This window comes from Aspergillus brasiliensis (assembly GCF_001889945.1).
Source record: "Aspergillus brasiliensis CBS 101740 unplaced genomic scaffold ASPBRscaffold_6, whole genome shotgun sequence".
Taxonomy (NCBI): domain Eukaryota; kingdom Fungi; phylum Ascomycota; class Eurotiomycetes; order Eurotiales; family Aspergillaceae; genus Aspergillus; species Aspergillus brasiliensis.
Window position 1 is genome coordinate 629,214 of NW_027137447.1, and position 12,879 is coordinate 642,092.

The 12,879-nt window shown below is 48.5% G+C and overlaps 5 protein-coding genes across 5 annotated transcripts; 3 read left to right on the forward strand and 2 right to left on the reverse strand.

Annotated features, from left to right (window-relative positions):
• Positions 1-696: 696 nt before the first annotated feature.
• ASPBRDRAFT_30126 (5'-methylthioadenosine/S-adenosylhomocysteine nucleosidase family protein) lies at positions 697-2,457 on the forward strand (the record flags this gene model as incomplete). Its single annotated transcript, XM_067622736.1, has 2 exons — positions 697-1,166; positions 1,242-2,457. 2 exons carry the CDS (start codon positions 697-699, stop codon positions 2,455-2,457), a joined length of 1,686 nt encoding a protein of 561 aa, XP_067478977.1.
• Positions 2,458-2,808: 351 nt separating this feature from the next.
• On the reverse strand, positions 2,809-5,100 carry ASPBRDRAFT_43123 (fungal specific transcription factor domain-containing protein). The gene is made up of 5 exons (XM_067624926.1): positions 4,907-5,100; positions 4,349-4,832; positions 4,142-4,299; positions 3,574-4,083; positions 2,809-3,492 (listed from the first exon to the last, which is right to left on the reverse strand). The coding sequence occupies exons 1-5, from the start codon at positions 4,948-4,950 to the stop codon at positions 2,973-2,975; spliced, it is 1,716 nt and encodes a 571-aa protein (XP_067478978.1). The 5' UTR covers positions 4,951-5,100; the 3' UTR covers positions 2,809-2,972.
• Positions 5,101-5,438: 338 nt separating this feature from the next.
• ASPBRDRAFT_43124 (aromatic alcohol reductase) lies at positions 5,439-6,828 on the forward strand. Its single transcript, XM_067624927.1, has 2 exons — positions 5,439-5,749; positions 5,809-6,828. The coding sequence occupies exons 1-2, from the start codon at positions 5,723-5,725 to the stop codon at positions 6,673-6,675; spliced, it is 894 nt and encodes a 297-aa protein (XP_067478979.1). The 5' UTR covers positions 5,439-5,722; the 3' UTR covers positions 6,676-6,828.
• ASPBRDRAFT_125517 (uncharacterized protein) lies at positions 6,787-8,189 on the reverse strand (the record flags this gene model as incomplete). The annotated part of the gene is made up of 3 exons (XM_067617796.1): positions 6,787-7,177; positions 7,260-7,635; positions 7,703-8,189. The coding sequence occupies 3 exons, from the start codon at positions 8,187-8,189 to the stop codon at positions 6,787-6,789; spliced, it is 1,254 nt and encodes a 417-aa protein (XP_067478980.1).
• A 2,257-nt stretch (positions 8,190-10,446) lies between these two features.
• ASPBRDRAFT_30130 (SNG1 family protein) lies at positions 10,447-12,119 on the forward strand (the record flags this gene model as incomplete). Its single annotated transcript, XM_067622737.1, has 2 exons — positions 10,447-10,551; positions 10,767-12,119. 2 exons carry the CDS (start codon positions 10,447-10,449, stop codon positions 12,117-12,119), a joined length of 1,458 nt encoding a protein of 485 aa, XP_067478981.1.
• Positions 12,120-12,879: the final 760 nt, after the last annotated feature.

Consider the following 12,879-nt stretch of genomic DNA (forward strand, 5'->3'; position numbering starts at 1 on the left):
GATATTTGGGCTTGGGCTATGCCTGCAGGTGTGGCGCAGGATGCTCGTAGTCTCATTGGCTGCTATCCAAGTTCTCACTCATCCTTTCGAGAGCTCTTCGATAGGTCTCATTGGCCAGTTCACAAGTTCTCATGCATCCTGTGTGAGCTCTTATTGGCTGTTTCCGAAGTTCTCACTCATCCTTTTAGCGTTCTTCGATAGGTCTCATTGGCTGCTTTCCAAGCCCTCATCCATCATACTACTTACTAAGATCTAATTGGCTGGTTTCCTAGTTCTCATAGAGGCCAAGGCTGGCGCCCTGAAGATCAGCAGCAACTAGTACCCACTGGGTGCAAAGTCTCGTCGCAGTTAGATGTGCTGGAACTATGCATACGCCAGTGGTTTAGGAGATGATCCAGTCACCGAGACTGGGGGGCAATGGAGTCGTCAACTCAGCTTTCTATTTGTCCATTCCCAAGTTCTGATCACTTTGATAATAATCCCAAGCCCTCAAACGTTCTAGATACGTCGAGCCCATCCGTGTTCGAACAGAATTTGATTCACTAGGTCTTGAAAACATATAATAGATCTCATTTCCCATGCCATGTGTACTTCTGGCTGAAGAACAGACAGCCTTTCCATCTGTGCCTACTGTATCTATTGCTTTGCCTCTGTCACAGTGAGACATACCTTATTTCTGTGCTAGCTCTCTCAGCCATGTCATGGTCCTCAGCCAACTTTGGATGTGACGGTTATCACGCCTTTCACCACGGATACCCTCCGGTCCATCTACTCGAGCGCCAAGAACAGCCATTCATTCACACGCCCTCGAACCTTCCTAGAGGCCGGAGCGGAGGTGCAATGCCGAGATCAATCTCGGCGCAGCCGATACAGGACTATGTTGCATCGCCATGGAACACAGCAAATGTCAGGGAAAACCCCGTCTTGGATGTCCCTTTTCCGACAAGGGGTGCCTATGACACGCCGACTGGCATGCGGCACCACATCTCAAATGCTGGCCCATGGCACACTGGCCGATTCTCTCCGCTGGCCCCGTCTATTCAACTAGCAAGACAACCAATCCACGGGCAGAATATTGACGATCATGATGTTCATCGCCCAGTCATTAGAAGTTGGAATCATGTCCTTCCTCATATCACCCATGAACATGCCAGAAGAAACCAGCAGTACGTCACTTTGAAGGCCCAAGAGTGAAAACAATCTGTATAAATGACGATGGTTGCTTACATATTTCTTCATAGATGGCAGGAGAGCCCCACAGAGTATCCCATACGATACCAATGTGATGCTGTTCAGCATGATGGTTTGCTCCAAGCAGAATCTTCGGCGATTGGGGGTCTTGGAAATCTTCGATTCGCCCCGGGTCCTCATCTTCGTGCTATTCGAGACTACGATACAGTGTCGGTCCCCAGAGCCCAGCTCGCATCGCTGGTTGCAGAAGTGCACCGATGTCCAAATCATGAAAGTTCAGATCATTTCGAGCTCGGTCCCCAAGCTGCTACAACAAGCAACGTGTCATACGTCCCTGGAAGTGTGCCCCCGCGTCCCGCCTCACGAAGGAACTTTGAAATTGCTATAATCTGTGCCCTGACAGTTGAGCAAGATGCAGTACATGCCCTCTTTGACCATTACTGGGATGACAAGGGTCCCGCATACAGCAAACATCCCTGTGATCCTAATGCATATTCATGCGGTGCAATTGGCCGACACAACGTCGTGCTCGTACACATGCCGAGCATGGGAAAAGCAAGCGCCGCGGCAGTCGCCGCTCACTGCCGAGTGAGCTTCCCAAATCTGAAGCTTGCCCTCATAGTAGGCATCTGTGGGGCTCTCCCGTTCATGAATACCGACCAGGAGATTATAATGGGCGATGTGATTATCGGTGATGGCATCATCCAGTACGACTTCGGACGACAGTATCCGGACCGGTTTGTCCGCAGGAACACGCTTCTCGACTCGCTGGGCAGACCCAGTCCTGAGATACGTGCGCACCTGGCTAAATTGAAAAGCCGCCGCGGTCGTGCGGCACTCCTTCATGCTATGGACACCCATCTTCGCTTTCTTCAAAGTGACCCTCAGTTCAAGGAAAGCTATCAGTATCCCGGCACTGAACAAGATGTGTTATATAAGCCGGAGTCCAACATCGCTGTCTCGCGTCGGCGACTGCAGCAAACCCGTCCCGAACCTTGTGTCCACTTTGGTACCATTGCATCCGGCGATACACTGATGAGAAGTGGTACGCGTCGCGACACTATCGCAACAGAAGAGGGGATCATTGCCTTTGAGATGGAGGGCGCAGGTGTCTCTGACAACTTACCACATGTGATTATCAAGGGCGTGAGCGACTATGCGGACGTGCATAAGACCAAGGCCTGGCAACCCTATGCTGCCGCCACGGCTGCTGCTTGTATGAAAGCTTTCTTACAGACTTGGGTTCCAGCGGGGGTGTCGTGTTGAGAAGACAAAAGTGACCGAAGGAGTGCATATTGGTGTATTTTATCTGATTAGCAGGGTTAGATCTGATGTTATTTAAGAATGGTTTTAGGCTTCATGCAATAGGGAACTTCTATAGGAACTCAATTCACACATAACCTCCTTTCATCTAAGTATTCTTGCTTACAGATTGGAATGTGGCGGAATATACTTCCCTGATAAAGGTTTCCTGAGAAAAAATCCATTGTGAATAAGATAGGTTCAGTGAGAGAAAGCCCCAATACATCGCTGATTACGGGCTGAACTGATATAATCCAAGTCTCAAGTAATATCAGGGATATATAAGCAGGCTTAGTAGGTGTATGTAGCTGGACAGGCAGTATTAAGTTTGTAGTTCGATGTCAGTCTCTAACAACAAAAAAATGTGGAATCCTGCTAATCCCTGTCTAAGAGGTTCGGTGATGGCTATTTGCAGAGAAATGTGTCAAGGGAAGAGTATCTATCATTGAGAACATTTCGCTTTCAATAAGACTATTCCACTAGAGTATACCGACAAAGTCATCCAAGTCCAACACCGCATCTGCAGGCGATATTTCCTCGGAAAACATGAAATCTAACCCGAGGTCCTGCGATCCACCACTCAGCTCTTCTTCTGACATGGAAGCTACCGGCAGGGGATAACGTGATTTATCATCCAAGAAGTCATGATCCAGATGATTCCGGTGTCTATTGAGTTGAGCAGGTCTGCGTTTCCGGGATCTCGACCCCGAATAGCGACGAAGCTCACTCATCGCGCCGTCAAGTGCTACCTGCGTTACTCTCCTTGCAACCATGCTACGATTTCGCTCCGTCGATATTCGTTTGGCAACTTCCGCTGCTCCAGAAACGATCTGAAGCATCTGTGCGAATTCGCCGCCGAATTGGGTGTGAGCGGATTGTACAACTGCCACTGCGGAATTGATGGCCTCGATATGTTGTTGGGTGTAGATATTGTCCGAGTCGAAGGTGATGGACGTGAGAAGAACAAGGACACTTTCGACGATGTAGGAGGGGATTAGCCTGATATTTCGCTATTGTTAATATAAATCGGAGAAGAAATACTTGAAGAAACTCTCGGGAGCTAAATAGATTTTTACATACCAATAAGGAGCCCTGTCAGCGCGAGGTAAACGCTGCACTAAACGGATGGACGAAGCAGCCGCTTCATCTCGCTTCCGGGCTGACAATTCAAGAAGACGATGTAATCCAGAAGATGGCTCAATTCGGGACAACAGTCCCGTGTAAGGACAGTGGATGACTTCCAGACGGTGAACCAGGACGACGGAGTTGTTGTACATTAGTTGAATTAAGAGACACGACCAACATGGTTGGCACGTATTCGATCTGCAGCATTCACAGGGTGTAAGATACTCTTCTGCCCATGACTCCAATTCCCTATCCAGGTTCATCGATGACCGCAGTACATGTTCTGGGTTATTCTGCTGTACATTTGGCGAGTAGAGAGTTTGATATATACGCTCTTGAATCTGTGCGAGGGAGAAAAGCTTGCGGGATGCATTTCTCTCATATATTGTTTGATCGTCAAGTAGCTGTGCTACTGTAGGATTATCAACCTTCATCAAGGGTGGCGAGCCTAGTTGGAGCGAGAATCTGCGAGCAAGTCCTTGTCAGACACTTTGGGCGTGAATAGACATTGCGAGTGGCATACTCCTTGTCTAAGCTAAATAGGGTCTCATAGACTGCTCGTCTCTCTGAAATGTCACTGGTCTTTTCTCCGTATATATGAAGACAATTTGCATGGCTGATAGCTGCTCCCAGGATGTTATAAGCATTATTGAAATGTATAGACCCACGAAGAAAGATCGACTGTTCGCTATGTTAGCAGCAGTAAATAGCATTGATCAATAAAATGTACCATGAGAGCCAAGGCCTGGATGTTACTCAGTCTCGGTTGTGTGATTGCAATGTTGGGCAACAGCCTCATGGCAGCTTGGAAGTAAAACCATGATTTATTTATAATAAGGTCCACATCAGGTGTGCCCCACTGCTGTAGTTTGTATGATATGGCCAGCACCATGTATATGCATGCCTGAGAACCGGAATCAAGACATAATCCCGGATGAGATGCCTTCTCGAAAGTATTCCTCAACCTGTCTTCGTGAAACAGAGGGAACAAAGGATGGAAACAGCGAAGATAGTCCTCGAGTAGATTTTGAACCTCCGTGGGGCTTGGCAGGCATATATTCTTCTTTGCGCTCGGTAAGATATCCTGAAGCTCAAATCCATGGTTGAAATAGTTGAAGCTGTTATGAATCGTCGACGATAGCTGTTGGAGTTCGCCGTATCGACCTGAACGTGCTAATTCGTAGAACTTGTGGCATACATCTTGTGTGTTGTAACTACCAAAGGAATGAGTACTGGTAAGAAGCTTTGGAGCAAGAGAAAAGGGACAATAAGAGACGAAAATTTGTACTTTACAGAAAGTGCTGATGGTGCATTTCCTCTAGCTTCAGACATGTTTGTTTGAGTAACTGCCAGACGGTCCATCTCATTATTAGTCTACAATGATCATTTAGGTCGTAGGTTGAGGTGTTTACAGTTTCCAGGCTATTAGTGTAAGCAGCCACTCACTCCTAGTGTCTATTGGCAGATTTTACTACCAGACAGTGAGAAGCCATGGAAAGTAGAAGACTATAAGTGGTGATAATTCACAATGATCAGGAGCTGTTCCTGAAGTGTTTAGGAATCCGTTGTCGATTTATGACAAAGCAGGGCGGAACTGATCCGCGTTTCACAAATCGATTAATAAGCTTCTCAATTCAACTTGCTTTGCATGCCAAGGATTTTGTGAACCAGATTCTAACTCATGCGTGATTATATCAGCTATGCAGCAAGCTGGTCATGTTAATCACGTTATGCACACCAAATTGAGTTTCCGGTCTTGCTTTATCTCCGGCTTCCTAATGGATGGCGTGATTTGATATGAAACTGGTCCCAAGTTATTCCTGATGAGTTTAATAAGTCACTCGATCAATTTATATGATTACTTCAGCTATTCAGCAGATTATGGAGTCATAGTCAGAGAAATAGAGTTTCCCGGCTTTGCTTAACCCGTCTTTAGTATAATGTCAGTGGCACGATCTTGAATAATCGAAGGTCGAAGAACTATTGACCACTTCTATAAATATGGAACTTCAATCTCTTGATCCCAGAGTACAGAAAAATCCTTCTTCATCGAACTCCAATAAATTAATTCACTTTATCTTAACCCGTTCTCTATACACCGAAGATGTCGCCCAAAGTAGCCATCGCCGGAGTATGTCCCCTATTCCTCTTCATCAACGTAAGACTTGTCATTTGACTAACATGGACTAGGCGACTGGTAACCTCGGACCAGCTGTGCTCAAGGAGCTTCTTGCCGCTGGCTTTGATGTCACGGTCCTGACCAGGTCAAGCAAGGACAGAAGCAGCACATTCGAGGGTGCGCAAGTGGCGGAAGTCGACTACAGCTCTCTGGACTCTTTGACAAAGGCCTTGGAGGGCCAAGACGTGGTGGTGAACACACTTGGAGCGATCCCCAGAGATATCCACTTACGGTTGATCGACGCCGCTATCGCCGCGGGCGTCCAACGCTTTATTCCCTCCGAATTCGGCTCGGACACGACCAACCCCCACGCCGCGAAGCTGCCCGTATACGCGGACAAAGTCGCAGTCCAGGAGTACCTTCGCACCAAATCGGCAGAGTCAGGCGGGAAGTTCAGCTACACGCTTCTAGTCAATGGACCGTTCCTTGATTGGGGCTTGATGGTGAACTTCTTGCTCGATCTGACGGGCCCGGAGACCGTGTTGTACGATGGTGGTGACAGGAAATTCAGCGCGACTACGCTGTCCGGGGTTGGTAAAGGAGTCAGCGGTATTATCAAGAACCTCGACGCAACCAAGAACCGCACCGTCTACATTCGCGAAGCCGAAGTGTCACAACAGCAGCTGCTGAAGCTGTCGGGCAAGCAACCGGCGACTAAGTCGGTCAGCACTAGTGACCTGGAGAAGGAAGCATTTGCCGAACTTTCCAAGCCAAACCCGAACCCAGGAGTCTTTGTCTACAACTTCCTACGCCGAGCAATTTTTGGTGACGGTTACGGCAGTCTGTTTCCGTCTGAGAAGTTATCGAATGACTTGCTTGGAGTGAAGGAATTGTCAGAGGAGGATATTAAGGGTATTGTGTCCAAGTATTATAATTAGCTCTATAGTCTTGTATTAATCGCGATGGTCTAAGCACAGGAAAGTGTGTGTGGCGAAATTGATTGGCATCTATTCAAATCCGATAGATTGCTTAGTATTGTTTGGTCCTAATCACTTGAACTGAATGAGTTCCTCCCCGGCGTTCAGACGGCGCAGTCCCTCCTTGACACCCGGGTAGGTCCAGTTATATCTGGCAAAGCTGTAAACTTCCTCCGCCGAGCGTTTCTCTGCTGCCATTCTTGTATTGAGCTGGATCTGAGAAGCACGCGGCCGTCTGACCCTGTCAAAGTCTCGGAGGATCTCAGGCACGTACTCCGGCTTCACATCGGATCCAAGAAACAGTCGGAAGCCTTCGGCGTCCTCAACAGCCTGGGTACCTCCTTGTCCCTGGTGAGGCGTCATTGCATGTGCAGCGTCGCCAATCAGCACAGTGCGGCCCCGGACATAGGTTGGAAGGGGATCCTGATCACGAAGTTGCCAAAGCTTGATATTGTCCGCAAGTCTACAGAATACAGAACGGATTAGTAACAAGAGCGTAGGGTAAAGGATGTAGAAGATCAGCCTGCGAGTAAAGAGTAACGTACTCGAGATTCTGCAACACCCATGACGGAAAATCGGCAAAGAGGGTGACCAGCTCGTCTCGATCTCCTGCCGCCGACCACGACTCGGTGGTCGGCTCCTTGAGCATCGAGTCTGGGACGATGCAGACAAAGTTCAAGAGTTGGAAGCTACGGCATGGATAGGACACGACGGAGCGTTTTGAGGCGTCAAATGCAAATACCACACGGAGGCAGGCAGGCCGCTCAGCGTCCAGGGCCGCAAGGCATTCATTGTACCCCATTTTCTCGAGTTTCGTGCGGTGGATAGTGAATCTAAAAGCCGAAAATCCCGAGGGGCGAGCAGAGTCGTCCGCATCTTGAACAACCGCACCACGGACCAGCGATTTGATTCCATCTGCCGCTACATTTGACAGTTAATCCTTAATACTTTGGTCCACATATATACCAACGGATAGGGACCAGCTCACCAACAATCAGATCTGCTTTGACTACCTCCCCATTGTTAAGAGTCAAAGATCCATCATCCACATCAACGTCTATCACCTTTGTTCCATATCGCACAGCAGCCGGTGATCCCTGCACCTTCAATTCCGCCGAAGGCGCAGCGGCTAACCGAAAGAACTCTTCCCTCAGGTCTGCTCGATGATTGAACAACCAGTCTGCTCCATATTCTTCCCGGCAATTCAAGTCCGCCTCATGTGTCAGTACGCCCTCTTTGTTCCACGTCAATGTCTGACCCACGGGGATGGAGCCTACCCGATCCCGGTCAAATCCAAGAGAGTCTAGTATTTTAACACCATTAGGCCCAATGTTGATTGCAGCACCCACCTCTAGAAGACAGCTGTCCCGCTCATAGATGGTCACTTCATGCTGCTCGCGCAGCACTCGTGCTGCTAATGTGCCAGCCAAGCCACCGCCAATAATGGCGACTTTGAGGCTGTTTTCAGAAGCCATGGAGGAGAAAGCTGGATCACACGAAAGAGACGATTATATGAGAAGATATAGTATACGAGGGGTTCGTTTCCCTTAACACAGGAAGCAAAACATGCGCTACTTATCTAGTTTGGCTCCGCTACTAGTCGTACCCAGCGGCCGTTTCGTGTGGAGTCTAATGCAGCTCTAATTTCCACTCATTGCGGGGGAGTAGTCAGTGACGGCCTCCCACAGGCTCCCAGGTCTTTTGGGGCCCAATAACATCGCAGACCACTTCCCGAGTAACTCTGAAGGATCGAGTACTGATGCCCATTGGCCAAGCTATGTTTGATTCGAACAGACCTTTGCAGTTGCAGATGCAGTAAAATACTATTTGTATCAACAGTAGGTTGCTCATTCGCAGCATGCCACCTTCCAGCTCCATTTGGAGATCTCCAAGTTGGGAATTTACAATCCGCAACCATCCATGTATGGACAAGTCCAATAAGACGGCAACGGGGTGATAGCAACCAAAATATATCAGAGTGAAGCCTGTCTTCTCCAGTCCTATTCTTAGAAAACCAATGTCTGGCGCATTCGATCAACTAGGTAGCCAGTTGGGTGCATGGTTATGGGAAAGGATTTCTAGCTGGTTGAAGAGCGGGAAGATTCAGCCCTTGGAGTATGAGGTAATTGATGGGCTTAGAAGTCTCGAGCGAGGCCAAGATAAAGCACGCGCTGGTGTACTTAAATCAGTAGCAGCACATTTATAAGGCCTTTCAAGTTAGGATTCCATATACGCAGGTCCTCAGGTTCTCTGTTGGAAGGGTCATTGTTCTCCATGAGAAACTCCTGTGGCCACAGTTTTTTGGGCTTCAAGACATATATGCTCTACAGCCGCAGCTGTTTAATACCCAATTTGACCGGAATAGCTCCTTATGTATCTCTACAACTAGATATTACTCTAAAGACTTTCTTGATCTTCTTCTCCTTGCCAGATTTCTTCTGATAAAATATTATATCTTCTGCTGCCTATAATATGTTGTTAACCATTGCCAATACGAGTATAGACGTTCCACCAAAGCAATTGATCTCACACGCGGCGGGTTCAGGAAGAGAAGTACCTGGATTTCTTCTGGAAGTTATTGAACTGTTTTTATTTCGGCTCTGGCCTGACACCGACGCACTAATTTGTGACCCACTTGCCGCGGTTGAATAACTACATAATAGTTATGAATTGTACCATTACTCAGCGGAACCGGCTTTTATTGTAGCCTTGAATTTCCGAATGCCAAGTGATGATCTACGATGCGACGACGTGGACCACATCCCGAGGGAGGTCTAAATCACGAGATACAGGGTCCAAAACCCGGGAGTTCACAAGGGAAAGCACTGTCTTTATGATTATGCTGCTTATTGACACAAAGGCCCGTCAATGCGGGTGATGCATTGCGGATATATTCGACGTCAATAGCAGAGTAGGTGGTATTGCGGAAGAGATCTTCGATATCGTTGATCCTGGACCAGGAAGGGTCGGCCAATAGAAACACCTTGAATCTCGTTTCCAGGGCTAAGATATCATCGTAAGGTTCTTCGCCTGGTAGCTAACGATATAGCGGAAGTGGAACAGTACATCAGTGAAATTCTCTCTGTCAAAGAACACATTCGTACGAGATCTCAGATAGCCCGGGGGACTCCTTTTCAGTGTACGATAGAAACCCCGACGATTGGGATATTCTCTCCTGGGCATGCTATTTGTGGTATATGCCTTGCGTGAATCCACTTCTCACTTTATCAACGTCTTATTTTGGCCTCAGAACCGAGACAGGGCTTGAAAAGAATTTGAGTAGGAGGCCGAGGCTGAGGAGGCTTGGTGTACAGTGCCGAATAATGTTCTGTGTCTCAGACCTATGGGAAGGTTACATTATGAGGCATTGAAAGATCTCACATTAATGTGATCCCATGGACTTTAGGTGTTTAGGTGATGCCAATGACTATCGCTCTTTCCATACCAGGTTCTACAGTACCTGTAGTCTATCAACAAATGAGTGGCTGCCTTGATGATGCTGACACAGCGGATGCTAACCTTTTCGCACAATTCCCGAGACTAGACCCAGGGATAGCTATTTAAATAGCCCACCACTCCACAAGTAACTTTCAGGGACCTTTCCTTTGCCTCTTTGGGCATGGTGTCCACAAGTTCCATGATTTATCAACTATTATGAGATTCCCAAGCAGCGGAGCCTTGGGCTATTGAATGGCTTTCCGTTGGGACAAGCTCAGACGCTCGTGTTTTAAAATGGCTCCTCGTGACGATGCACTTAAATGTCCTGGCTCGGTCTATTCCCATTATCTTCCACCTGGCACTACTACTATTACCCAACACGCAAATAGCTTCTCACAGGTGAGTGCAATCGCCTACGATGTTCACGTTCAGGAGGAGGCAACTAACGCATGGAAGCACCAGCTGACCCCTTGCCAGCCATGGCCCCTCCGTCTCATTCCCCACCGTCCCATTGGAAGGCTATTCGGAAACCATTCCTCGTCGCGGTCACTGGCAGCTTTGTTTTACTGCAGCTGTTGTTCCTCGGCAATTTCTGTTATCTGTACGGAACACAGTTCCAGTCGACCGACCGGGCGCATAATTTTAATATACTTCTGGTCGACTACGACGGCGGCGTCGTAGGCCGGTCGTTGAACGCTGCATACCAAGCCCTCAAAGGCGATTCCTTTCCCACACTCGATCAGCGAGCCACTACCGATTACCCCACCGCTAAAGATATTCAAGAAGCCGTGTGCAGAGGATCCTACTGGGCTGCCATCTACTCGAACGCAGATGCCTCCACACGCCTCTCCAGCGCCCTCAATGATGAGACTGCAGCGGCCGATTATCAGAGCACCGACGCCCTCTCATACGTATGGAACGAGGCCAGATATCCCGCCGAGTCAGACGCCGAATTACTGTCCAATCTGCAGATGCTCGTGTCTTACGCCCGCTCGGCGTATTACAAGATCAACGGGACAGCTGTCGCGCAGTTTGCCACACTCACCAACCCAGCTATCCTCCAGGTTTTTGCTGATCCCATCGAGGCGATGGCAAACAACATCCAGCCTACGGTGCAGGGTACCCGAGTGCTGTACAACACTGTCACGATGGTATTGCCTATTATCCAGCAATTCTTCTTCTTGATGGCCTTGAACGGTGTCTCCTCCCAATTTCAGCTTTACACCCAGCTAGGGTACTTTTTCAATGGTATGATTCGTGCAGGCCTATCTGCTGCCTATACACTGCTTGGCTCGCTCTGCACAGCAGGCTACATCTGGGCCTACAGAGAGAACTGGGGTGTTAACGGCAATCAATTCGCGCTGACATGGATGGTCTTCTGGCTCTACATGCAGATTAACTTCCTTATCCTGGACACCGCAACCGCGTATATCCCCATGCAATTCATGCCGTTTTTCGTGCTCACCTGGGCGATTACGAACGTCGCTAGTTCCATCGCACCATTCGAGATGAGCCCCGGATTCTATCGTTGGGGATACGCCCTACCCGCACACGAGGTATACTCATTGCTGGCAGAAGTCTGGAGTGGGGGCTGCGCCAGGCAATCCTACCGTGCCCAACCGATTCTGTTTGCCTGGTGGATAGTCGGGATGGTAGCCGTTGTCTATGCCACACGGTATCGGTGTACAACTGCCGTCAGGGCTCAAGCTATGGCTTCGGCGGCAACGACTGGGCAAAGGGTCTCGGTTTTGCCTTCAGGGGAGGTACAGGAGTCACAGGATGAAGTCTCACACCCAGCACCGTCTGACCTCCCATCCGCGTCCGGTCCCGGAAGAGCTCAGTCGCAAAGTCTGAGCCAAACCCAGGCGTATGAGCTTTATGAGCTTGAACGAAATGCTTACAGTCCAAGCTACCCTACTCCCTTGGTCCGTCGCCAGTCACAAGCTTATTCGAGATTGGGGAATTAGTTAAGCTATCGTCAGATGGTTGGATGATGATACTAGTCTGCCAACCTAACATGGCCATGTACATACCCTAGCCCTGCAGGCCCAGTGGCTGATTGCATATATATTGCAGTACTCTGCAACTGCTTCGATAATGCGAGCCATACTTAATAGAGTCAGTTTTGGGATCATATCACGAGGAAGGGCCTGAAGGAGCCCAGTACATATAGCTGGTCTGTTGTAAAATTGATTCGCTTTCTCTGCTCAATGTTGAGGCTGGCACCTACTCTACCATTCCAATTGTCTGCGATTCTATGAAGCTCGAGGAGGTCATGATCGGTGCAACGCACGCACCTGTGCCTTTTCAGCATTCTGCGGGGTATTGTGAGCAAATTGATGTATATAAGCTGTTTGCGACTGCTAGGAGGTTCTGAGATCCTCTATACGTCTTCGCGAGTCAAGGGAGACTCCCTGAAAAGGTTGAAAAAGAAAAGAAAAAAAGTTAGAAAGAAAGAAAGAGCGGGTGTCCGTAAAGCAAAATTGATCCGCATACGGTACCCTCGGTCTTGGTTGCGCTTGGACGTCAAGGAAAGCCCATCAGGATTCCAAGCGTTCCAGATTTGACCCATTTGTAGATATTGTAAGCAGAATACGGATATCTAATGGGGTGCTGACTATGTAGGAAAGATATTTTTACTTCAAAAGATGTGTTGCAGACGAGCAGACTAGTTACTAGGCAAGGGGACCATGGAGTTCGTTGGGTACCGGAATGTAATGAAGCAAC